We start from the raw sequence: 27,740 nt of genomic DNA, 5'->3' as shown, positions 1-27,740 counted from the left end.
AGAAGACCAAGGATAGATGAGTTACGAAGAAGAGGCGTTATCAAAGTATAAAACAGCTCTCTCAAGCGAGAGAAAAGTTTTAAAATTTGCATGTTGCCCACCAACCTATGGTTGAGGTGAAAAAGAAGAAAAAGTTAGTAAGATAAAGAAAACAAGAAAATTATATGAACATTTTACATTATATTATACAACAATATAACTTTAACATAAGTAAGTTGCACGCTTTATTTTGACTTTTACTTTTGGAAAATGTACGTAAATTATGGCTTTGATTTTAATTATTTACATGTTCAGGTTGCGTAGAGTAGAATAAATAAATTGGTTTAATTACACTGAAGTACCAGTAGCGCATTTCACTACTGTACTTAAATTATCAACTAGGGGACAAGGGAGGAAATGTGTTTTTTCCTTCCCATTGGTCTGCCTCAGATGAAACCTTTGAAATCCTCTAGGATATGTAAATCCTTTCATCTATGTCTCAGGCACTAACATCCCTCCTGCTCCTGCTACTGTTCTTTATTGAATAGTTCATCACGTGAATTAGCAGCCACTGCTGCGGTAAAACTGACAACCTAAGAAAAATTAGCAGTAATTGTTGCGGTAAAACTGAGAACTTATGAAACAAACTAGCGCTTTTAGGCCCAAACTAGTAGTTACGATCTATTTTTCCTTTTTTCAATATTTGTCGACTATTATAGCAAAACAACTGCTTTGTTAAATAATGACTGACATGGATACTTGCCTAACATTGAAAAGCCACCGTGCCAAACTGAGATTGCAAAAATTAAACTATTGCAAACTAATATCGCTACTACGTACTTGCCTCACCACAGAGGCCATTGTACGATGCTTAAGCAATCAAAACTGTATAACCACAGATTGCCTTGGGGACAAAAGCCCTCCTACAACATTTGGACGAATCGGTGCAAGGACTTTACGATATTAACGTTATTTTAGTGGAAGATCGGTAGGCGGGTTTACACTTGAGCACTAAATCATGATGGAGCGTGGTCTGCTACAAGACTGAATCATCCACGTGAATTAATATTTTTTCTGCTATTATAAAATTTGACTAATGATTGAAGTTGGTTTTCTGGATTTTACAAGTCGAAAGCTAAAAATACATAAGAACATGAATTTTGGCTGAAACACCGAATAAAGTATCCTTTGCTTTAAGGACACTCGCACTGGGTTTTATGACATCTATTTTCACCGGCGCCAGAAATACTGCTCTGCAGATGTTAATTGCTCACATGTGAAAACTAAACCTAAGTGTTCTGTCTATGAAGAAAATATAACTTTGAGTTAATTTTGAATACATTGTTTTTTGTTAAAAACGTTGACCTTCGGAGCTGTATTAAGCTAATAGCATGTTTTAAATAGAGATATCGTAACTGTGATTTTAATACAGAGTTAATTAGTCACTTTTTAAACACCAAATCGTGTATGATTATAGAAATAACTGTGAATGAAATCCTATTTCACCTTTAGGTTACAAACTCTAGCATGTCAGATTTGGAATTAACTGGAAATCTTATATATTGAGTGGCCGAATCAGTGAGCTTTAATGATCGCGCCTATTTTATCTGCTTTTAACTCTCGCCGTCCGCTCATTTTGACTGCAGGCGCTTGTATGACCTTCTCCTAAGCCCTCACTTTACAATCACCGTACGTGAAGTATTTGTTCCGCCTGAATGAGTCTAGTTGTGGTTCGGGAATATCCAGTCGTGTATTCGTAAAGAGGATGCTATTTTTAAAAAGTCACGTATCAAGAGTTTCTAGACAAAATGAAGTAAATAAACATGGCATGTGTCGAGAGTGCTCTGTGCGGAAGAATGTCAAACATGTGAAAATGGAGTGTTTGAGAGATGACTGTTACCCCCTAAAAAAAACTTATGTTAAGAAACGCTTAATCAACAGACAAATATGATATATGTTTACCGATGATCTAACTTAAACTAATCTTTTTGGCAGAAAGTTTGAAAGAGATAAGGTCGATAAACCTAAACTTAAAAAAGTGTTAGGTAGTTATTAAAAAAATCTCATTATGTAAATATTTAATTTATTTTTCTTTGAATTTCTCTTAAAGCAGCATAGAAATTGTATTTTAAATTAGAATTTAAGCACCAAGTATCTCACCAAAAATCCACCCGGATTTTCTAGAACAAAGGCATAAGATCTAATAATTTTGCATTGAGGCAAACATGATCAATTAATTCCAAAATCAAATCTTTAGCAATATTTACTTTTACGATCCAGTATTTCTATGACTTTTATAGCTTATTACTGAGTATTGAAAGCAGGACAAATGTATGAAATAAAATTGAAGCCGCGCGTTCCATAACAGCACAAGTCCACTTTCATTGACACTATGAGTTATATAACGGGTGGCCCAAAAGTAGGTATACAGTACCGTACTGCATTTTATATTATTTTTCATTGTTGTCAATCAATTAGACTTAATTTCTATTAGTATTTCTTCTTAATGTGTTTTTACTTACATCTTAAGCTCGGAAGAGCCGAAGCAAATAAACCCATAAACTAGAATGTTATACTTGATCAATGCAGGGGTGTATACCTACTTTTCGGCTACCCTGTATATCGTTGTAATCGTCTAACTGACAATGAACGGACATGAACGTGTCATCCGCACATCCGAATCAAACTTGTTGATGCAATAGCTATTTTACTGCGGGTCCACGATTGTCTTTATACTAACAGGGTTAATGAGCCCCAGGGACTCACTCCGTTGTCCATGGCACCTAATTTTTTGTGCATGAACATATCTTTGTTATGTTTATTTAATGGACTAGATTTGATTCGGATGTCCGGATGACAGGTTCACGTCCGTTCCTTGTGAGCTCTATCGTTTAACATTCAAAACAACATAGGTTCCCGTATCTTCCGCGTTACCGACGTGTTGAGTTTCATTAGCACACAAGTCCATGGACCTGTGTTTTTCTGGAAAGCAAACATCCGACTCGAGTTTAGCGTGGCTGTGAACCATAACATTACAATGTTCCACTGTCGCCCCATGGAGGCGCTCGCAAGAAATATTAATGTGGTTGAAGTGGAACAAAGTATGATTAAAATTTTTACGGCTTGTTTTCCAAAATTAAAGAATCATCTCTACTTACTAAACAACAAGAAAAGTGGAAAGTGACATTTTATAAAATAATTGAATACAGATCTAAAACCGTAACTGCAAACAAGACATCAAGCGGCTTACTTACAGAAACATTCATTACAGGAACAGCAAAGGTTGAGAAAAACTTGGAGAGAGCATATAGAGCTGAAATTCACCTGAAAGCTGCTAAAGCCAGGAATATTCAAAAATACATGTCCTCAGTCTCACCTACAGAGTAATCTTACTTTCAGAAACTTCTGGACCAGTATAGTAAATATCAGACTGCCAGTGCTGATGAATCAGTAAGTGAAATGTGAGATTCTAATTAAGTGAAGGAAATGAAATATTTTGAATTTTTCAAATTTTAATATCATCAATACTTCTTTACCACTATTATTTAAAATTTATTTTATTTTATTGCTCATATTGTTACACAAATATACACTATGTGATCAAAAGTAACCGGACACCCCCAAACATACGTTTTTATATTAGGTGCAGTGTGCTACCACCTACTGCCAGGTACTCATTATCAGAGACCTCAATAGTCAGTAGACATCGTGAGAAATGAAAGCAGAATGGGGCGCTCCGCGGAACTCACGGACTTCGAATGTGGTCAGGTGATTGGGTGTCACTTGTGTCAGAAGTCTGTACACGAGTTTTCCACACTCATAAACATCCCTAGGTCCACTGTGTCTGATGTGATAGTGAAGTGGAAACGTGAAGGGACACGTACAGCACAAAAACGTACAGGTCGACCTCGTATGTTGACTGACACAGACTGCCGATAATTGAAGAGGGCCGTAAAGTGTAATAGGCAGACATCTATCCAGACCATCACACATGAATTCCAAACTGCATCAGGACCCACTCCAGGTACTATGACAGTTAGGTGTGAGGTGAAAAAACTTAGATTTCATGTTCGAGCTTCTGCTCATAAGCCACACATCACGCAGGTAAATGCCAAACGACGCCTCGCTTGGTGTAAGGAGCGTAAACATTGGAGGATTGAACAGTGGAAAAGCGTTGTGTGGAGTGACGAATCACGGTACACAATGTGGCGATCCGATGGCAGGGTGTGGATATCGCGAATGCCCGGTGAACGTCATCTGTCAGCTTTGTAGTGCCAACAGTAAAATTCGGAGGTGGTGGTGTTATGGTGTGGTCCTGTTTTTTCTTGCACCCCTTGTTGTTTTGCGTTTCACTCTCACGGCGCAGGCCTATATTGATGTTTTAAGCACCTTCTTTATTCCCAGTGTTGGAGAGCAATTCAGGGATGGCGATTGCATCTTTCAACACGATCGAGCACCTGTTCATACTGCACGGCTTGTGGCGCAGTGGTTACACGACCATAATATCCCTGTAATGGACTGGCCTGAACAGAGTCCTGACTTGAATCCTATAGAACACCTTTGGGATATTTTGGAACGCCGAATTCGTGCCAGGCCTCACCGACCTACATCGATACCTCTCCTCAGTTCATCACTCCGTGAAGAATGGGCTGCAATTCCCCAACACCTTCCAACACCTGATTGAAAGTATGCCTGAAAGAGTGGAAGCTATCATCAAGGCTAAGGGTGGGTCAACACCATATTGAAGTCCAGCAGTGCTGACGGAGGGGGCCACGAACTTCTAAGTCATTTTCAGGCAGATGTCCGGATACTTTTGATCACATAGTGTATATAATATGAACTAACGGAATCTTCAAATAGCATTCCCAATGTTCAATCTCCATCAGTTGACTCAGCGGAATCAGACGAAACCGATAACCCCGGAAATAACTTGGACGCCAGCACTGACAGGCCTGCAGGGGCTACTTTTCAGCCACTCCTAGATCTGCGAAGGTGTTACCTTATCCTCACTGTGGAAAATTTTATGTGAATTCAAGAGGATTAGCCATTCATAGAGTTAAAAATCATGCGATTATAAATGCAGAGGAGGATTGTCTTCATTTCAATAATAATAGCTTTCCTCATTGTAGAGCCACGAATGTTAGCATTACTAACTGAAATAATAGTACACATGATTTAACGTTATCTAACTTGGGTAAACTGTTGACGTCATTAAGATCCTCTACACATATTCTAAGACGTGTCCCTCGTGGTGCTCGAACTGAGGTTGCCGATGCATTTTCCAAGTTGTTACAGCAAGTAGTTGTTTCAAATGGAGAAAAAGAATGGACCAACCTGTTTATATTTACGAGTGTGAACTTAGCAGGACCACTTTTGAAAATTATAAATATTTGCATACCATACGTTTGTACCGGTTTGTACTGTAAAAAGTTTCGTTTGTACTGGTTTGTATTGTAAAAAGTTTCGTTTGTACCGGTCTCAAATTCGAAAAAATCAAAAAATAAAGTGGTCTTGCTAAGTTCACGTGAACTTAGCAGAACGAGAATACAAATTTCTGCAAATATGAAGATTTTTCTGTACGAATTGTTTCTCTACGTTTGTACCGGATTGTACCGTAAAATGTTTCGTTTGTACCGGTCTCAAATTCGAAAGAAATCGAAGAATAAAGTAGTCCTGCTGTGTTAGAGATAAGAGAGATTAGAGATAAGTTAGAGATTATAGATAAGATATATCTTAAAATGTCGATAACCATGCTTACCTGTATAATTGTTGCAATTCTCAACAATTATTGGCATTAAAACGTGCGATCTAAAAATTATCGGTGCCGTACAAATGAGAGAACTGCAAGTTACTGTTTCTATCCAGGATGAAAAGTAATAAAAAAATCGTTTTAATATATTCAAAACAGTACTTTCACAATTTGATAAGGCAAATGCCGCCTTGTAAAATTTCCACATTACTTTTATAATAAAAACCGAATTTGTATCTGGAGTTACACTGTCAGCTTGTTCCCTGAACTTCTCACTGTCACAATAGAGAGCACTAAATGCATGCAATAGAGAATCAGTAGCACATATATTTTTGGTGCATATAGGACGACATTCCATACAGTTCCCTAAAGGACCTAGCTAAGTGTTTATTATCTTGCTACTTATATCGAGTGTTAGATGTGAATTTATTTGTTTTATTTATTATGTATAAATCCTTCAGTTTAGTTTATGGATATTGTTTGCACTTTAAGTAAAACACTCTATTAAGCATATTCGATGTAAAAACAGATCTTACTTTTACAGTATAAATAAGGTTTGTTTTGTGTTCTGTATCCATTGACTTTTTGCTTAATAATTATTGGAATATTTATATTTTTAAAATTTCAGGAAATTAGTCAATAGTCCTGCTATCTTCAAGTGAACTTAGCAGGACCACATTATTTTCCGATTTTCTCCAATTTGAAACCGGTACAAACGAAAATTTCTACGGTACAATCAGGTACGAACGCAGAACAAACGATTCGTACAGAAAAATCTTCAGATTTTAGAAATTTATCAGTGATCCGTGATCAGATTTTTAAATTTGAGACCGGTACAAGCTATTAAAACCATTTTGCGATCTGTTCAATCTATTTCGGGAAAAGTATCCTTGTAATTTCGGAGCCAAACTTGTAGCTCTTAAAAAGAAATGTGGAGGAATCAGACCTATCACCATAGGGAATATTTGGCGCAGAATATCAGAAGACGAGAGCCTATTAAGAACTTTTTGTCTCACCATCAACTTGGTGTTTGTATTTCCAATGGAGTCGAAGCAGCTATCCATGCAACCAGAGTATATTTTTCCTCCACATACAACGCTCCAAAGACTATCGTAAAGCTGTATTTTTGCAACGCTTTTAATGAACTTCGCCGGGTCTCCATGCTCACTGCAGTGCTGAACAATTTTCCCGGAATATACCCAGATGTTCACCAGTGTTTCGCTCAACCCGGTAATGTATTCTTAGGCCAAGACACTATTTCGCCCCAGAAAGGAGTACAAGAAGGTGATCCCTTGGGCCTAGAACTTTTTGCCATAACTATACATTCATTCAATTAATACTGAACTAAACATCTGGTATTTGGATGATAGGATTATTACTGACAAACTTGAGGCTGTCCATTAAACGTTAACACATTTAAATGAGAAAGCATCTGCTCTTGGCTTACAGTTGGATTTCTCAAAATGCGAAGTTTGTTTTCTTGGATCAGGTGAAGCCACATCCGACCAATTATTCAGAAGATTTGAAGAAGTTGCCCCAGGAATACGTCTCCTAACTAAACAGGATGCTTGTCTTCTAGATGCTGATCTCACAAAGGGATCATTTACAAGTGCTATTATACCAAATATTTAAATTAGAATATTTTCTCTCTCGCCTTGACTCGATTTCAGCACATGCAGCTTTTTTTCCTTCTACGTGCTTCATTGCAATCCCTCGCCTAAACCACTTTCTACGGTGCTTTCCATCTTGGAATGATACTCCACTGCTGAAGAAATATGATCATATCCTCAAAATGGGTTTGGAATCAATTTGAACTGCTTTTTGAGTGACGACTCATAGATGCAAGCATCCTTACCTGTTTGATTAGGAGGTTTTAGTATTCGAAGAACCGTTGTAATGGCGATTCCTACCTTTTCAGCGTCCTTCCAGGGATCTCTTCGTTTAATCGAGACTTTCCTTCTACAAGGTTGCCACCTAGACCCAGATGCGATAGTTCAAGAAGGCAAGTAGGTAAATTTGTCAGATATGGACCTTCCAGAAATCTACAAAAGAGGTTCTTAGGCATCTTGGTACACACTAATAACAGTATATTTTCATAAACTTCTTTTACATTCAGTTGCTGTTCTAGAGGATAAAGCCAGAAATCTTGACTCATGCTGGGACATGGTTAAATGCGTTACCTTCCCCTAGTAGGTCGTCACATGTCTAATGAAACCTTTCGAATCGCAGTAGCCTTTAGACTAGGTTCAGCTGTTTGTGAGCCACATCGCTGTCCAGCTTGCGAGGATCAAGTAACCGAACGTAGCCTGCATATCCTCTTATGCATGAAGAGCATTGGAAGAAACACCAGATATTCATCTGTTAATGATATTTTGCGAGCCCTCACAACGGCAGGAATTCCTTCCATTCATGAACTGTCAGACTGTTGTCATTCCGATGGTAAACGACCTGACGGCATGACATTAGTACCTTGGATGAGAGGCAAATCACTAGTATGAGACTTTATACGTTCGGTCACATTTGCCCATTCAAGCCTACCATTGACTCTTATGAATGCTGGAGAAGTTGCTAGACGTAGAGAGGCAGAAAAGGAAAGGAAATACAACCTCTAAGATAAATTTATTTTTGCCATCGAGACTAGTGGGGAATGAGAAGCTTTGAATTTTATCAGAGAGGTAGGCAGACGCATACCTATCGTTTCTGGAGATATTCGTTCAGCATCTTTCTTAATCCAACGTATATCCATTGCAGTACAATTTGGCAACGTTTCGTCAGTTCTTGGTACGTTGCCGCCTGGAAGGGAACTGAAGGAAGTATTTCTTCTCTACTACAATAGAAACAACCGTACAATATCATAACTACAAGTATTAAGTACACTTTTAATGTAAAAGTGATGTCAGAAAAATTTTGTATCATATTCGAAAACAAATATCTATACTCAATTTTATTTATATCTCTAGATATTTCATTATGTTATTTCTATAGTCTATTTATTATGCCATTAATATTGTGCATCTATTACTAGAAAGAAGAAATAGAATGTTATTGTATGTTTCTGTTAAATTAATATGACTAAATCTATTTGTCAAAATTATAATTTAATGAATGTAAAATAAAATAGTTCTTTATTATTGGAATACGGACATTATGTTTTCCTTATAAGCACATCTAAGAATACATAGATTCTGTAACCATCATATTTGTTCCAAAATAAACATCGGACAGCTTGACAACAATATCTTTCGGATCTTTAACAATTTTTAGCAACAAAGTAAAATCTGTAGATAATGTTGCTACCACTCCCAAAGTTAACAGTATTATCCATGACTTCCAAGAATTTATAATTATCCAAACTGGATTCAAAACATTCTTTATGAACATTGTCAAAGTGGTTGTCAGTCTCCTAGGATGTCTGTACTTCAGTCTTATTGTAGGTTATAGAAGAAAAATCTCGTCCAGTTCTTTACCAGGAGGTAATGTGCCTAAGATCGATGACACATTCCCGCGCTGGATGGCGATGCTGATACGTTAAAAAATGAATGCAGTAGCAAAATGAATGAATTTTGATTGCTATTCGATGACCAACTTCGTTAATGAAATTAGATCATAAAATAAAATGTAATGATAATAATTATATTAATAACAATATCATAATATATATATATATATATATATATATATATATATATATATATATATATATATATATATATATATATATATATATAAATAAACTCAACGTAAATAAAATTTATTGGAAATTCTAGTGAAAGAAAGATATGAGTAAACTAAATATGTTATTTGTTGTATTACATTGTTGTGAAAATAGAGACTGGGTTTTTGCACAGTGACTGTTCTTTCATTTCCAGACATTATTGCTTAAACATCAGTATATTCCTTTTCCCACTCAGAGTTATAGAATCTAAAACGAATGTAACAGACTAATGAGTTACTATAATAATACAAGTCCAGTATTTTCATTATTTTATTATAGACAAATTACTTGTAATACTCGTTATTTTAATACTCAGTGACATTTGTTATGCAGCAAAGTGTAAGTATGAAAAACATTTAATTTTCAAGTTCATATTTCTAAGAAATATCCAGTTTTGATTGATTTTCTCAATATCTCTCTTCAGTTGAACCTGTGTGGTTGAGGAAGTTACGGCTTCAATTGTACTTATCCAGTTACAAAATAAACTGAATCCATATTTACAGCAAGAAGCCTAGTAGTTCTCCGTGCAACCTAAGAAAAATATTAGTTTCTACAATTTTATTCTTTAAAGATTTTTCACTCATTTTACTTTTTCATTACTTAATGCAAATCCAGGATGGAATAGAAAATCACAATCTTCACATCTAAGACTATTTTTTTCTTTTCTTTTCAAATAAAATTTCTTTTCAATTTGAACCGAATTCTTACTTGGCTTGATTCGTAGTTTTCTGTCAAAGTTATTGAATGAAAAAAAAACAGAGAGAGAGAGAGAGAGAGAGAGAGAGAGAGAGAATTGAGACCTTGAGCAGAATAATGAATCAGAAACGCCAACAACGGTCGATATCTCATCTATCCACTTACTCGACTCGACTTCCTTTCAGAAACGTAGAGGTATTCAAAGAACACATTCTATTTCGAATGAGTGTCCTTATACACGTGGATCTTTTAAACATCTCTATCGTAGCAGAATACACTTTATTCTGTGGGAAATAAGCTATATTGTGCTTCTATCTAGAGGATTGCTTACGTTGAAATACGCGTAAAAACTTTAATACAAGAACGCACATTATAAATGTTTTATACAAAGAATGTAATTTTAAGTTTATAAACTAGAATTTACAAAATAGTTGAACACGCTTAAATAGTTACATTTTTTGTGAGATTGGAGTAATTATACAGGGACTGATTAAAACATTTCCATGAAATAACTATAACAATGTTGTTACATTTTATAAACGAGCATTTTATTAATAATCGCACAACGTAGTGCAGCGTGATTTTCTAAATTAACTGATTTAGTATCTTTATAGAATTTCTGATTGAAGTACAATTTTTGTGCGGTTTCTGGCAATGTTAATCTAGAAGAGATTGGATACATATTGTACGGTGTGTACTGATTCAAATTTTTTTCCGGGTACTATAGGCAACGCCTCAAGAAAAACAGCAAATAGGCTACCATATTCGTCCGTGTACCTTACGCGTTCACCTGGCGTGGATATTTGTTATCTTCTGTAAATGGCAACCTCGCCAAGGTTAAGAAGAAACAGAAAATAGAATGAAGCAACGTGATACGTCACGTGACACTGTAGCTCTAATTGAAAGTTATTTTCTTTTTTTAACAATAGAGTTATTTTAAAAGGGTTGTGACCTCCGAGGTTTCTGGACTTGATTACACCAAACTTCTTGCTATGGGTCTACCCGAAGGAAAATTTGTACAAAAAAACAACTCAACAAAACTGGAAATGTTGAAGCATATCATTACGACTGAATGGTGGTATGGTGGTGCAATGGTAGAACATTTACTTCTGGTGCACTGAATCCCTGGCCAAGCAAATTTGTGGTGACAACATCGTGTCAGTGGGTTTTCTTGGGGTACTCCCGTTACTTACCACATTCTTATTGCTCTGATTCTTCCATCATAATTCGCTTGCCTTAATTATCCGTCTGCCATAGCCAAAAGATAATTGTGAGACGTTAAACTGAAAGATTTCATTTCATTTCATTATGAATTAAACTGAGAATATTAGTCAGGATACATTACGTTTGACTGCAGTCAGCATGGAACGGTGTGTTCGGCTTCACCTACAGGAAGGAGTTGGACATTTCCAATATCTCTAAATATATGTTGTTACTATCTTCTAATTTTTCATTAATAGTAATGGAATTTTTATGTTTATGAGTGTTACCACTAAGTTATTTTTCTTTTTTAATTTTTATTTTACTGTTCCATCCCATTTCAAAAATACAGTAGGTTCCAATTGAAATGGATGGTGATGGGTATCTGTCGACATGAATTTTAATTACTAAACATAGTTTCGTAAATTTCTAATCCTTCCTTGATCATTTGATCATTTGCCACGAATCACATTAAATAGGACTTCATTTAGAAATTATATAAACAAACAATTGTATAATCTGTTAGTTTAAAAAATATCCCTTATTATTATTATTATTATTATTATTATTATTATTATTATTATTATTATTATTATTATTATTATTATTATTATTATTATTATTATTATTATTATTATGTCAAAGTTTCGGATATGCGAGTTTAATGTTTTAGTACTTTTTGTGTTGAAGAGTTTAATTCAGATAACTTCCATGAGAATTATTCTAACACTTTTCTTGGTAGTTTATAAATATTTAGCCTTCTCCTCAGATGCATTTAGTCTTGGGTTCGATTCCCTCTAGGGGAGGTTCGATTTCGGTGCAAAAAAGTAGTCAATTCCATCCATTTCGAAAGAAAAAATGGAGATTACCTTTTGCATCTAACAAACAAACAGATAAACAGAAAGCATATATTTCTGAACAAGATAAGATTATAACTTGAAAAAGGCAGAAAATGCAACTTTCTTCTTTTGATCTCAAGTTCTTCAATCCTTGAGAATTAAAGTTTACCTGTCGGAAATCCTTATATTTTTCCTAAAACTAAATTAAACAACACATGTCCAATATTTCTAGTATGCGGAAGTAATAGTAATTTTATAAAATACGTTATACAGTAATAATTTAAAATATTTTCTTGTTTTTAATATGTAACTTCAATCAAGTCTGACATTTTGTAAGTTAGAAGATCATGATAAACAGTACTACCTACTACTACTGTATGTGCTTATAATTGCAAATATCCTGCGGAGGTATGTGACCCAACCAACTTTCCATTTGTGCGTGTTGCCTACATTCCAGTTTGAAATTGACATATGAGGCGTATAGTTTCTAAATCCGCCATCTCCAATTTTCCAAAAAAAAAAAAAAAAAAAAAAAAAAAAAAAAAAAAAATGAGGTAAGTAGATTTACTGGTATTCCTTTCCATGCCCTACATGATGATGAACAGAGTTGTTTGAAATGTCGCCACCTCCACCTTCAATTACTGCTTTAAAGTTCAGGGTATTTTTCAAAAGCCGCCATCTCCACTCAGCAGTGTGTTTGTAAACCCGCCATCTCGATTCTATTCTATGCTATGCTATGAATTGAAGACCGACGTTAATGAAAAAAAGTGGCAAGATGTTGTTCAACTCCTAATGAAACACTTCGGGGAGAATTGGCGTGCTAATTCAAACTTAGCCATTTATGTTGATGCTGAAAAGAGGCTGACTGCGTCAACAGAAGGAAGTGTAGATGAGGATTAGGCTGAATGCCAGTGTTCCGAACATGATTCTGATGAGAACTATATCTGAAAACAGGGTAAAGATCACTTGCAATCCTTTTCTTGTTGGTAAAGGTGACATTTATTCCGAAGTTCCCATCCTGTTATGTCAGGCTATGTTAGGTTAGGTTAGGTCAGGTTAGGTTAGGTTCCAATAGGTTAGAATAGGCTAGTGAGGTGAGGTTAAGTTAGCTTATGTTATGCTAGGAGACGATATTTCTAAACGAGCTGGGAACTTCGGAACTTGACCCGTAAATGTAGCTAACGTACTATGATTAGAGCTTCATTTTTTTCCTTGTTTGTGCACATTATATATTCCTTGTGTGTGTCACCCAACAAGTTAATATCGTTGTTTAGATTAAGTTTATCTCCATCTACTGTTCTGTTCTGAAATAGTTATCCGAAAGTATAATAGTAATGATTTGGAAGCAAATACCCCCCCCCCCCAAAAAAAAACTTAGGTACGTTTGTTTCAAAGTCCTCCATCTCCAAAAGTTGTTTACAAAATCCACCATCTCCAAACTGCTTTCTGCAATAACCGAGAAATGGAATGAGAGAGATTTTTGTCATTTGGTAGTTATAATGAATGTCCAGAAAGCAGTAGAGTATTTCTAGAAAGAAAATTTTATCTCACATAATCTCTGAGTTATCAGTTTTTTCTGTTTTTCTCGAAACCGTTTATGAAGGAGATGGCGGATTTAGAAACTATACGCCTCATATAACACCAGGCCCGCAACCAGAGGGACGCTAGGGGGCCTGACCCCCCTATACTTTCCGTGGCCCCTCCAGACCTTAACACAAAATGCTATTATTAATACAAAAACGCAATTTAGCTATTTGTAAGAGAATTTTTAATGACTTGCCCCCCCCCCTAACATATTCATGGTCCTCCCAAACCTCTGTGGCTGGTTGATGGCCTGTATATCACTACAAGGGTATTTATGCGAAGACAAGATACTAAAACCAGCGGTACCCATCCCCACATAGTCAATAAAGCGCTCGCCGTTTTTTTGTTTATTTTTGAAATGTTTCGCTTAAATCAAGTAGTAGCTATCATAAGTTTAATCAATGCTTTTCTTTTCTTTAGTGTTAATACAGTGAAACATGTCTATGTTGGCCACCATCGGTTCCATCGAAAAGTGGCCAACTTAGACAGGTGGCCAACTTACAGAAAATAAGTGTGATTTGTGTATTTTTAGAATAGGATTTCTAGTATTACTTGATTGTAAAGTTTTAATAAGCAGTGGCACGACAGCTACTTATAAATAATGTATATAGAGTAATCATAAAAATATACAATACTAGAACATATTACTATAGTATGTTTAATATATGTGCATACCTTTCTCTTCCTGAAAACTAGTCTGGTACATTGGATTATTTGGATTGAAAACACAATAACATAAACAACCATGAAATAGAAGCGTATGTACGCAGTTTGTTGAAATTGATATTATAGCACACTGACTTATTCAGATTGAAAACAAGAAAAGCTAAGTTATAAATTGAGAAATTCATATGCAATTTATATGACTTCTTTTCAGTTGTTACTGGATGGTGGTTCATTCTAGACGTATTTGTTTTATTCTTTTTGGCAGATATGCATATTCTAATATTGTAGTTAACTATCTTTGTTAATGAGCTAGAAGTGTTTCCCTCGGAGCAAACAATGTTTTGAGAAAATCTTGAGAAAATTCATATCTCAAAAACTCCACTATCTTTTGACAAGCCGACAGGTGCCAATAGTTGACAATTGAGATGGTTAGTTTTAACCTTGAGAATTTTCCGGAATTACTAAAGCTCCCCACTGATGAGAGGAGTTGAAATAGCTAAACAGACAGGGTAAACAAATACGTACAACCATTTCCTGAATTCCTGTACGTGCTTTTTCTTATTCACACCTTCCTTCACCACCCCTTTATGAGGGTAGCGTTCTGGCCATTGACATCCAAGAACAAATCGTGCGAATCTATGCTTCTTTGTGTCCAGTCACAAATACAGAACATCTGCCTCTCATATGGGATAAGTAACGAATGTCTTATGGGAAAATGCAGGTTCAAGACGAACTAGGCCAAGATAAGCAGGTGGCCAAGTTGACAGGTTTCACTGTATCTCTTTTTTGTTGCAAATTTTAGTGAACAAAAGTCATACTTAGATAATTATCCAATAAATATTTCTGTCCTCGCCCTTCCCCAGAATGAAATAAGGAAGAATGCTTTCAACTTTTTGCAGAATTTGCCTAATCTTTGTAGTACTTCGGAAAGAAAATTTAGAAAAAAGTAAAGATTGAAAATTGCCAACCATACACCCAATAAATCAATCGGTACCTCTCTCGGAATACTTGCATCGTTTTCGGGAGAACAGAGAGTACAAACTAATTCCGTAGAATTATTCTTAGCATTAAATGAAAAAAATATACGTTTTAGATGAAAAAGTAAGATAGGCAAAATATTCTCCTCTCAAATTGTAAATGACGCTGAGCATGAAAAATGAAAATCTTATGGGTTCATCCAGTACCACAGGGCTTCCCCTTACTAATCATTAATGGCCATACTGTGAATATTTATATACCTGTGGATATTTTCTACCATTCACAGAAAGGGATATAAAATATTTTACTAGGATACCTCCTCGAATAATCATATTACTTTTATTTAATATTCAGTGAATATTTCAGTCCTCCTAGGTACATTGCTCCCCTCTTCTGGTTTACAAAAGTCCAGAGAAAATAGTTCATAGTAGACTCTTTACAATTATTAACGAAATTTCCCAGGACTTGACAAAGCTTTGGGACTCTAGGGAAAATGTTCCAAGTTATGAATTTACAGCTCCCATCACCAAAATAAACACCATCTCCAGTGAATAGTTTCACTCCCTTACGCCATAGCTCCCTTACGACATAGAGAAGATACGACATAGCTTCAATGCACTATTCTAAGTTTTAGAAAAAATTGTAAAATAATTTTGAACAGAAAATCAAATTAGTTGAAATATTCGTCTCACTCCAAAATTATTCTGGACGCTCTGCGCGTCACGGTGCCCTCTTGTGAGTACACCTGACTAAAAGCATCGAGTATTTATTGTGGCTTTGCAGAAAATTGGGTAATATTTATGCATTTGTGTATTTCGTATTATTTTCATTTGCATATCTAGAAGAAGAAAGTTTTAAGAACGGAGTTTATTCCAGCTAAATAATCACGACAACTCTTTATTCTCCATACTCTGCATATTCAAATCACGATGAAGTGAAGTAAGAAGTAACTTGTTTCTTACGTTTATTGCTTTGCTCAGTCTCGATATGACCACAATTTTGTCTTTCATGTGAGGATTTGCTACGAAAATGAATAATAGCTCTAACTTTCGTGGTTGATGTGTTCTTAAATCTTTGATCATTTCAAAAATAAAGAATTCATATATATATATACAGGCAGTGAAATAACAGGCAGTGAAAATGTATTACATTTCGTACACATTAAAGTGCAGAAAAAGACGTACGCGCATATAAACACAAGGGAACTTTAAGTGCATTTAAAATAATAGAAAGGTGGTAAGGATATATATATATATATATATATATATTTCCTCACCACCTTTTTATTACTTTAAATACACTTAAAGTTCCCTTGTGTTTATATGCGCGTACATCTTTTTCTGCACTTTAATGTGTACGAAATGTAATACATTTTCACTGCCTGTTAGTACACTCACTTCCTTTTTTTTGCAGTATTTGAATATTTTTCTTTGAAGTTTTGTACGAATTGATTAATTTAATCTTCATTTTCACCTTTTCAGTATCTAACGTCTTGTTTTCTTCGGTTTTCATGGTAATTTTTTCAATTGGATATCCCATTCTGCTCGGAGAATGTAAAAAACAACCACGGAAAGATTCTCGACATTGTGAAAATACACAGATATCTTTCCCAAGTCACAACATATAGTAATTTAAGCAAGTAATTTAATATAGACAACTGAAAGAAACATTAAAACCTCAATTATGCAAAACCATATAATTTGTTACCACTATGATCCCTTCCATTAGACTATGAACATAAATGAAGAACCTATAGTTAACTTCGTTATACGAGTATATGATATTCTATAACCGCCATTCATTTAAAATTCTAATTTTGTTTCTAGTGAGAATGAAAGCGTTAAGCGTGGCGTATGCTCTGATGGACATAGTTAGGCGTGACTGTGGTGCATTTCTGTACATAGTATATGGCATATAACAAGGATTTCAAAGTGTTTAACGGACTGGACCAACACAACTTGAATCATGTTTCAAACGACATGAACAAATATATGAAACATGCAAAAGGACACTTCATCCTTTTTTTATGTATATGCTTTCCCCTACACTCATGCTATTCATGAGAAAATTAGATTTGAAGAAGGAAATTGAAAGACGAGAAAGACATACGAGTTCGAGGTACCCATTTAAGTGTCAAAAGCTTGTGATGCATACGTTATACGGCGTGTGGTTTGTGCTTCGACAAAGTAGGCATATATATATATATATACGTAGTACAGAAATTGGCTTCATTTAATTACGTGTCGCCAAAACAGGATGTTTAAAGGAGATGTCTACTGTTAGTGTCAAGAAGATAAACTAACAGGAAACAGCCAATTGAACAAACATCAAAGATCATATTCTCATTAGAGATGTTTAATACTTAAACAACGTCATTAGTAATTCTTTTATCAAATCTACGTAAGTACTTTGGTTTGATCCTTTCAACACACACACACACACACGATATTCTAAATTAGGAATCTATAATCATTTTGACTGATGGCACACTTTCTATAACATCGCAACACATGTGTGTGAATTTTAATTAATAATATTATAAAGTACAGTACTGTATACTCATAAGTTTCTATAAAGTGGTAACGTTTGGTAGTATTAAACATTCTTGCTGTCTCTGGAGGCATTGACTGGTACAGTCTGTGTTTCAAAATTGAATTTAAATAATTATTAAAAGTTACTCTGATTTTTAAATTCGAATATTTCGCGAGTAGCCTTTTTGGAACCACTATCTTAAGGTATCACTGAATAATTCAACTTCAATACTTCCAAATTATTCTAAGTTATCCCATCCACAGCTATTAAAATGGAAATCTTAAAAGATGAGGAATTTGTTTTTAATATGCTATGATTCATTTCTGTAGAAGTATTTTTAAATGGGTGGTATGACAGATAACTTTTATAACAAGATGTAATGGTGCAGTAAGCGATTTGTCAGTGATAGTAGAATACTTAAATCTTTCTAACTATGATGGGACCATTTTTTAATTGTGCAATATATTCTTATATTAACACAATTTGAACAAACACACTTTGTGGATATATATGGTTAACATATTTTTTAAAAAATAAAAAAATTATAATGCGTATGAAGCTGCTTCGTCCTCATATGGTTAGCACACACGCCTCAGCGACCCGAATTCGATTACTGGTGAGAACTCACATGATTTACATTACACATTAATATGTAGATCCACGTTCCATATAACTGTTTCAAGAAACTCTAAACTTAAAATCAAATAACCAACAAATATCGGTGATTTAGTAGTAATCATTTACGTCAATTACGTTTTCTTTGAGGAAGGGGACAGATGAATAAGAGGTGTATTAATGGATCCATTAGAATGTTTCAAATTTGAAAAATACACTGCATACAAAAAGATAATAAAAATAGTAAGTGTTTACTAGATCTTTTCCCTAATAATATGGGACGCGCAAATTATAAGTACATAACAAATAGGAACATGTTTAATTAGCTAAAGAAATTCAGAAATGTAATTAGTAAAACATTATATGACTTAGGATTGCCTGCAAGACAAAAGTTGGGGATCCTTCGTCTCAAAAATGTGATCTCGTCTTGAAAGTGTATTTTCTTTTATTGAAAGAGCTCTGTGTTGCCTCGTATTTCGTCAACAAAAGTCTGTTTAGTCTGGGTAACCCTAAAGTGAAACACCTAATTAGTAAATTAGTTTGCGCAACACTCATGTGTCTAAAGAAACTGAAGTCTTATTTATTTAAGCGTCTTGTAAAACGTATATTTAGCAAAATATTTTGCGAAACTCATAAATTGCGAAACGTCTAATAAGCTAAATACATTTTAGATAAGTGTAATTATAAGATCATAGTACACAAGCTATGAAAGTTCTCCATTGTAAAAATAGTTTTTTTAACCATTTATAAGTCTATTTTAAAAGAAATGTTTCGTTACTCAAAATTGTTTGTATTTCATACTCCTTCCTTTATTTTAACTATTAGAATAAAAAGAGGAAGAATCTTATACAAAAATCTTAATTCCATACACCTAAGCCATCTGTACAATTATTACTTGTGCAATTATCACAATTCCTAGATTATGAAGCATGACATATAATATTCTGAGTCTAAATATGCAGAATATATTTTTAAAAACAATAAAACACTATATTTATTTAATATTTTTATTTATTTTCTAGAATGGACTACGAGACAATGTTCTGAGTCTGGTCGGTGGGAAAGTAGATCTCCAGGCAATTTGACTCTGGGCGATTATGTGGATTGTTTTCCACCAGGAATGCAACAACTCATCAAGGATCTCCTTAGTGGATCATTGGAAGAAGCTAAGGTATGTTTTTTTTTTTTTTTTTTTTTTTTACTTTACTTTACTAGCAACTCCACTCAGGTGTTTCTGCGTACAATACTCTGTACTCCTCTTTCTGTGTCTTTCATATAGAATTTGTCTGCAATTAAAGTCTTGCACTAAATTTGAACATTATGTGTGAGTATCTTAATGATTCTCACTTATCGCATTTCCTCTCCATCTAGGTCAAATGCAAGGAAAAAGAACGCTGTAGAACATGTTTAACTATTTTAACTGAAGAAGCGAAATGCCAAATTTTTTTATGGCTCTAATCTTAAGAGATCCCAAGGTACGAACATCTCATTCAGTGGCATCATTTTAGATTTTGTCAGTGGGAGCAAGATACTCCAGCGACATAAGAATTTCACGTTACTAGTACTCTATCGGTTAGAAAATAAGGATCTTTCAACCTCCTTTCCATGTCGAACTTCCAAAACGTCTTACACGACAAATCCTATCTACTGACCAAATTCCATGCTTTTACCTTAATAGTTTGGCCTGGAAGAGCCTGAAACTCAGTACTTTTTGATATATAGAGATTCGCTTTTATGTCCTTATTACGTTTTAAGAGTAACATGACAAAATAAAAACTTAGTTATCTTCAAATCAATTGTAATGAAACAAGACAGTAGAACTCCAATTTTATATTTTTCCAGAGCACAGAAGGAAATCAAGAAAAAGGAAATAATAAGCTAGAAAATATTGTACTCTTATATTTTACGTGTGTTCCGCACAAAATTTGAGCTGGATGATATACATTGTTGGATAAATGATGTAATATATATTTTCCACTGTTGTAAACTTATCTGTTTTCCTTCAAGCTGTTGTTCAGTATGAACTATTGCCATTATTGACATCATTTCTAAATATATTAGGTCCTTGTCATAGGGTAGATCAACATAGATCAAAAGCACTGGAAAGCGAGCAAATTTTAGCTCTCCAAATGTAATGGAAACCGTTAGGAAGTGCACAGATCGTCACAATGTGTCACATTAGAGAGAAGCTTGGAGCCTCGGTTGCTCTTGTTATCATGACAGGTTCTAATATGTATCTCTGTGTTGTCATCTTGTTTTAGCGCTATATATTGTCATAATGACATGGTGTAAACGGTGGAAAATTAAAATTTCATAAATGTAAAAATGAGAATTTTAATACATTGGGAAAATAGGAAAAATAAAGGAACATCAACAAATGTAAGAGACCGGAAAATGTTAAAACCCGGGAGCGTAAGAGCGAAGTCACACTGTGAATGAATTTAAAATGCAAGTGTTCTAAATTACAGTACTAAATATAATACTGAAAATATATTGATTCATTGATGGAGTGCTTATTATGCAAGCAAGTCTTCCTAGTTTGATTCCGGGCCATGCACGTTTGCAGTGGACAACATCGTGTTCGTAGAGTTTTCCCTAGATTTTCCAGTTTTCTCCTAAATTTCACTCTACTGATTATTCCACAATTATTCACTGTCTCCTTTACCCTACAAAGCACATTCGTAAAACTTAAAATTAAAATATAATTTCAAACAACATACAGGAATTACATACAAGTTAGGTATAATTTGAACAGGAAGATTAAAAAAAGATTTTCTTGCTAGTATTTTTAAAAATTGTCCAGCTGAAACTCAAATTTTTAATCCATGTAACTGACGGTTATCGCGCAAACTTTTGATGCACATGATCTCAACTTCAATTTTCAGCGATGCAAAATTGATAATCTTCAGTGTTCATCAGATAACTGAAAAAAAAAAACTTGAACTAATTGGTAGAGGATGGTACTGCTCACCAATACCGTTTACAATGTATCTAGAAAGTGAAGACGGGCTTAACAGAAGATGAAAATTTGCCGTTTTGTTGAGAAATGTAATAAGAAAGGTTAACATAATACTGAGAAAATTCTTAAGATTAATGATGATGATGATGATGATGATGAATCTTACAATATTTTATACGCTATGAGCCATCTGGTTGATCGTAAACTTATGTAGGTCTTCGAAAACTATCATCGTTGCTAGTTTAACTGTTTAACATTTTTTTAAATTTAACTTCTGAATAATAGGGGTTGCAGAGATGGAAAAGTTATCCCGAACTTGAACTGAAGCTCACTTGTTGCCTGTGTAGCAAAGTTAGTTTATTACCATTTCATTTAAGTTATAATAAAGTTGAATCTTTTAACGAAATGTAAAGTCACTGAACGTATCTCCCACACATTTTCTTCAATTCTGTTTCTTACATGTTCTTAAGCTTAGTATTCCTCAGTTATATCTCGTAGAAGAAGGAAACTGATTTTATTAAAAGTGAATGATCATTGATATAGAGTATGTGTATCTATGACTGTTTTGCCCGAGGACAGGTTCAATCCCATTTACCCTAACATAGTTAGGCGAGGCCACTAAGTCAGTAGAACAGGGAGAGAATGGCCAATTGCTTTTCCTTTGTGGGCGAAAAAGAATTAGGCAAACTGAGAATTTAAAATTTAGAATCAGGATTAGGGATGCCATACAGGAGGAACCTGAAAGATGTGCCTAAACTCCGTGAGGTGATTCGGAACATCAAGAAAAGACAAAAGTCCTGTCGCATGTTGTCAAATTCCGCGTCGTGTACGAGTAACAGGGGTGCCAAGTTGGACTCGACAACGGAATCCTGACAATTGGAACGGAACAGGAAGTTATGCACATTGTACAAATTATCTGTGTGTGCACAATTTCCAAATGTACCATTTTGCTTATGTCCGTAGCCCATTTAACTAGTTTTGATGCCACGAATCATCTCCCGCAGTCTGTACACACTGTTCAGGTTCACACTGTATATAATAAAAATTTGATAATTACGGCTTCTTTACACAAATGGTCAGTCAGTCACTTTCGTATCAGTTAATATTTCTCCGATATCAAAACACTCTGAATATTTGTAGTATCAAGATGCAACGACTACAGAGTTGAAGATTGTGGATTAAGAATCTGAGTGTAAATGGGAGAACCCCGAAACAATCCTACGAAAACGACATTACTTACAACAATCTCGTACGTTTGTGGGCTTGAATCGTGGATGCTTTGTACAGTACCATAAGTTAGCGCTCAGCTTTTGTGTCTCCTTGGTAAATTTAAATTAGATTCTGCATTGTTAGATGGAGTTAGAATACTACTAATTACTACTAACTATGTTACGGTTATTTAACGTATTCGCATCCATATTTGTTCTTTCAATACAATCGTTCTGTAGTTTGATATAGAATTTCACTTATGAGGGCTGTGTGAATAGGTGGAATTTAACTCGCCAAGTCAACTTAAAATACTTAATTCATCAACTGATGAGATAAAATAAACAGATAAACTTCCGTATTCTAATTACTTGTTGGTCCATATATAAGTTTCTTTTATGAGTGATACACACAATCGACTATCGTTGTTTGATCGCTATAATAAGTTTAGACAGCTAAATATTCGTTCTATTAATACTCACACCGTATAAGCTCGTACAAACGAAATGCTTGTACAGTACAAGCGCACGCTTGAAGAAAAATGGAAAAACTCTTGTATTACCACCGAATTACTTTACATGACATGGCCATATTGTAGACAACATGAAGTTTATTGTTTGCCCTTAAGTGTTCACTAAATTTTAATTAATACGTGTGGTTGCTTAAGGACTAAATGCCTAATTGCTTTCAAATAAAATAAAGTAAAAGTGTATACATAAATTTTCAATGAAATTTCATTTTTCACTTTACCAACCGAATAACTGAGCTAAAATCGTTAGTAACATGACTTGTATAATACAGTTGAATTTTATCTCATAGGGTATTTATCTTTCGACCATAAATAACAACACACGATATAAGTTGATCAAACATGCAAAGAGTGATCATTTGATTTTTTAAAAATAAAAAACAACTGATTTGTTTGAAATTATTAAACAATAACAGAATGCCCCGTTCTTCTATCTGTCATTTTCGACCATTTTTATGTCTTACCTTTCTCCTCTTCCTAGTTTCGGGGCTGAATTTGGATTTAAACGTCATCGGAAGTGTCACTGTTCATCTCAGAGACCCCGAAAACTATGGTTTAGACACTAATATCGGTCATTTCCGTTCATTATATATATGAAAAAGTGAAATTACAAAAACTATCCTAAGTTTGCAGGTGGTTTAAGAGCTTTTAAGTTACAAGATAGTCACTTTCATTTTCATATAGATATTTAAAAAAAATTATGATAAAATATCTTAACCATGTATATAGAACAATTCTGAAGAAAGTATGTGCAAGTCTTTTAATCAGTATATCCGTGTTTACCCTCGTATAAGTACCGGGGCAATGTAAGACGCAAATTTACAGCTTAAGGTAAAATCGGATCCATATTAGCTCACATTGGAAATCGAATCTGAGTCTCCAGCTGCAAAGGCTTCTATACTAACCATATACCTACGAGGAAACTCATCGTTTTTTAAGCTTCTTGGACTGGCATGAAATGAAATTTTAATTTAACACAATTTGTCTCGCAAATCTAGAAATCAGTATTTCATGCTTCGTGAGTGTAGTGATAAGTATTTTAGTGTTTTTCCCACAAAAAATACCCGTTGTATGTATGTGTTATTGCCCTTACAAGGGTATTTACTTAGACAATATTTTAAAGTTAAATTTCTAGTATGGTCATGGTGAAAAACTGACTTTGTTTTCTAGAACATCCGAATAAATGATAATGTATGTAAACCAATAAATTTAAGAAAAAATGATTTAACTACGTAAAAGATGAAGAAATATACCCTTAATTCACAAGTTATTGATTATAGGCGTAAAGTAGAATGCACTTTTCAACACGATTGCACACGAAATTAACTTCTTTAATCATAATCTTTCGGTTTCCGTCTTTCTGATAACACCAAGATCTTATTCATGAATTTAATATACAGTAGTCTTAATTCAAAGGGGTGACTGAAAATGTTATTCAGAGTGAGGGAATATTTCATTTAATTGACGCCCGAACGTGAAAACATTTCGTAGGAGATTATACCTTCTTTTTTTACAGGAGAGAAAACTGTTTTAACTATCTCAACTATCAATGTTCCAAGAAATACTAACGATAGTAATTAATATCTTTGTTTCATAAAAAAACATATCTCATTGTAGAGATCTGCACGAGCTCGGGCCGAACCAGCGAGCTTAAGCCCAACCCGTCCCGCGGGCCGGACTCTGGCCTACAAAGCATATATCACTTCGGTCCCGGGCCGAGCTTCGGCCGTAAATTTTTAAATATACAACCATATTTGTCGGGCCTAACTTTTAAAATATACTGTAAAACGATATTTGTTGAACTATTCTTTCTAGAGAACTTTTAAATCACAACTGCAAAATTAAACCTCTAATTGCTGTAAATTAAAATACAATTTTGCGTTAATTATTCAGTTTTTGTAATCCGGGCTTATTTTGGGCCTATTTGATTATCACACGAGTTCGGCACGGGCTCGGGCCTAAATCCTAAAACATATTCCGGACTCGGTTCGAGCCTCATATTATAAATTCATGGGCCGGGTCTAAAAATTCCGGTCCGTGCACACTTCTACCTCGTTGACAGGTAGAATGGGAACTATATGTAAAGTAAATATAAAGTTAACGCCATTTTGGGACAGGCCTAGAACTCACAAGGGTAAGGGAATTAAGGCTCCACGCTTCCGCAAGTGCGGCAAATATTAGATCTTCACTGGAAAACGAAACTGGACCGCCCAGTTAGTTGGTAAATGACTTATAGAATACTTCACCGTGGCTCTGAATGAAAAAAAAAATATATACTGGAAGGAATTTTGAGAAAATGAGCACCAACAAATATGTTAAGTAGAAGCACCGTGTACGTGTGGATGGAATATTAGAATAGGATCGTACATGCGATTATCAACAGCGTGACGTTGTGGAAAGTCAGAAGTCAGTGCAGGAGGTTATGGCATGCTCAATGGGTAGTCGAGTATTTTGCGTGAACTTAGTTATGAACATATTTGGAGGTTTGCAAGGTATTTGGAGGTCGAAAAGTTTGCAAGGTATGTACTTGTATATCAATCACAATACATTTCTTCTCATCATTTTCTTGTTTTTGAAAAGATATCGGCAGCTTTTGTTTTACATGACCTCGTACACATATCCAATGCTAGGGAAAATGATGTGGTGAAACATTCCAAAAATGACCTGCAGAAACGAAAGGGGCACTATGGGAGGGGGTGCTTTTACTACATGATATACATGATATAACACACGACCACTTTCAGTCCAACGAACCGGACACATCATGAGTTTCAACTGGGAAATTCTTGACTACCTTCCACATAGTCTTAATTTGGCTCCTTCCGCCTACAATTTCTTTAGACTTCTAAAGAACCAACTCCGCGGGCTCCGTTGCGATACACTGGATGAGGCACAACAGGGTACGATTACCTGGTCAAAGAACCTGGAGCAATATTTCGTTGCAAAGGACATGGACAGCATATTTGGACCGCAATAGTTCATATGTCAAATGTTAGTGTGATACCATGTATCAAACATGACACAGTTTCAAATATTTATCTCTGTACGTTATTCAGGAAATCGAAAATTACTCTTACTTTTTGATAACCTTTGCATTTAATAGCTTTCTAAATTAATATAATATTAGGCTGATTGATTAATTAATTTAAACCATTAAATAACTCAAACTACGTCCTAAATTGCAACACGATCAAACAGCCAATAATGTTTTCAGTGGTGTCCCGAACATGGTTTATTCTATAAATACATACAGCATATCCCGGTGCAATGGGAAATTAATACCCTCAGGAATCCTGTTTGAAATCTTTAGTATTTGAAATATTTCAAGCTGTTCGTAATCACGGAAATAAACATATACATCAAAGAACGTACCGCTAAGGGAGTAACAATTCCATAGGGAAATTTTGAAACACATCGATGGCTGATTTCATTTATGTATCTGTAATTAGTTATATTTTGTACTTTTTTAAAAATAATCACTATCCCTATTGATCTTTTACTGGATTAATAATTCCCTACAACATCGACATTTAGCATCTTATTAAGATGATACTTACCATTTTATGTTGGTACCACTATCTGGAAATGCGCCGCAGGTTCATGGCCAACCGTGACTTTGTTCTTCGCACCCTCCACTACTTCCCCAACATCAAGTAAGCATTGTTCACTGCCTCTACGACAATTACAGAGCTGTATTGTTTGTTTTTCGGTCGTCTCGATCCTGTGCGAGTTCTCGCATCACGACATTGTATAATCTTTTCCTGCTTGTCTGTCTGTCAGTCAATAAGCTCTTGTCCACTGTAATTACTTGTAAATTTGCAAATTATGGAAGAGCAAGAGAAGGAAAGGATTGTAAGTTTATTAGATGGTGGTGAAAAAGAAGATATGAATGAAGAGCTTCGTAGAGAGAGAGAGAGAGAGAGAGACTTCTCGAGAAAGAGATTGTTTCATGAAGATTTGACATCTATTGATTTGTATAAAGAACATGACGATGAAGAAGATAGATAATTTGGAACAAAGTGATCATAATACTCACAATGAACAGTCTCATGAATCTGAAGAAGATTATTTCGATGCAAACACCACCACTTCAATATACAAGGAAAGACGGCAAAACTAAATGGAACTACTTTCCCAAAAAGAACGCTGGTAGAGAAAAGCGGGGTATGAGAAACATTGTAACAAATTTACCGGGACCCATTCATCAAACTTGAAATGTTGACTTCATTGGAATCCTGGAAATTATTTTTCCAAATAATGTTCTTGCGAAGATAGTACACTATACTAGTATTTGGATTAATGGGCATAGAGAAGTATTTTCTAGAGAACTAAATGCTAAAAAACTAAAAGTTCTCATTGGCTGGTCATTTGAAATGTAACCACATCAATCTGAGAGACCTGTGGGCTAGTGACATCACAAGAGTAGAAAGGTTCAGACTGACCGTGTCCCTGAGTAGGTTTCAATTTCTGTTGCGAGCATTACTGTTTGGCGA

General features: G+C 34.9%; 1 protein-coding gene across 1 annotated transcript in view; it reads left to right on the top strand.

The window, feature by feature from the left end:
- LOC145667844 (PDF receptor-like) overlaps positions 1 to 27,740 on the top strand; it is a 197,303-nt gene that overhangs the window by 54,018 nt on the left and 115,545 nt on the right. The window contains exon 4 of the mRNA XM_081735276.1: positions 19,576 to 19,724. Within this exon, the coding sequence (XP_081591402.1) occupies positions 19,576 to 19,724 (149 nt within the window). The remainder of the gene's footprint in view (positions 1 to 19,575; positions 19,725 to 27,740) is intronic.

The sequence above is a fragment of the Thermobia domestica genome, chromosome 13 (genome assembly GCF_964235325.1).
Source record: "Thermobia domestica chromosome 13, izTheDome1.hap1.1, whole genome shotgun sequence".
Lineage (NCBI taxonomy): Eukaryota > Metazoa > Arthropoda > Insecta > Zygentoma > Lepismatidae > Thermobia > Thermobia domestica.
Note: the sequence above shows the minus strand (reverse complement) of the source record. Positions and strands in the feature narration are given on the sequence as shown.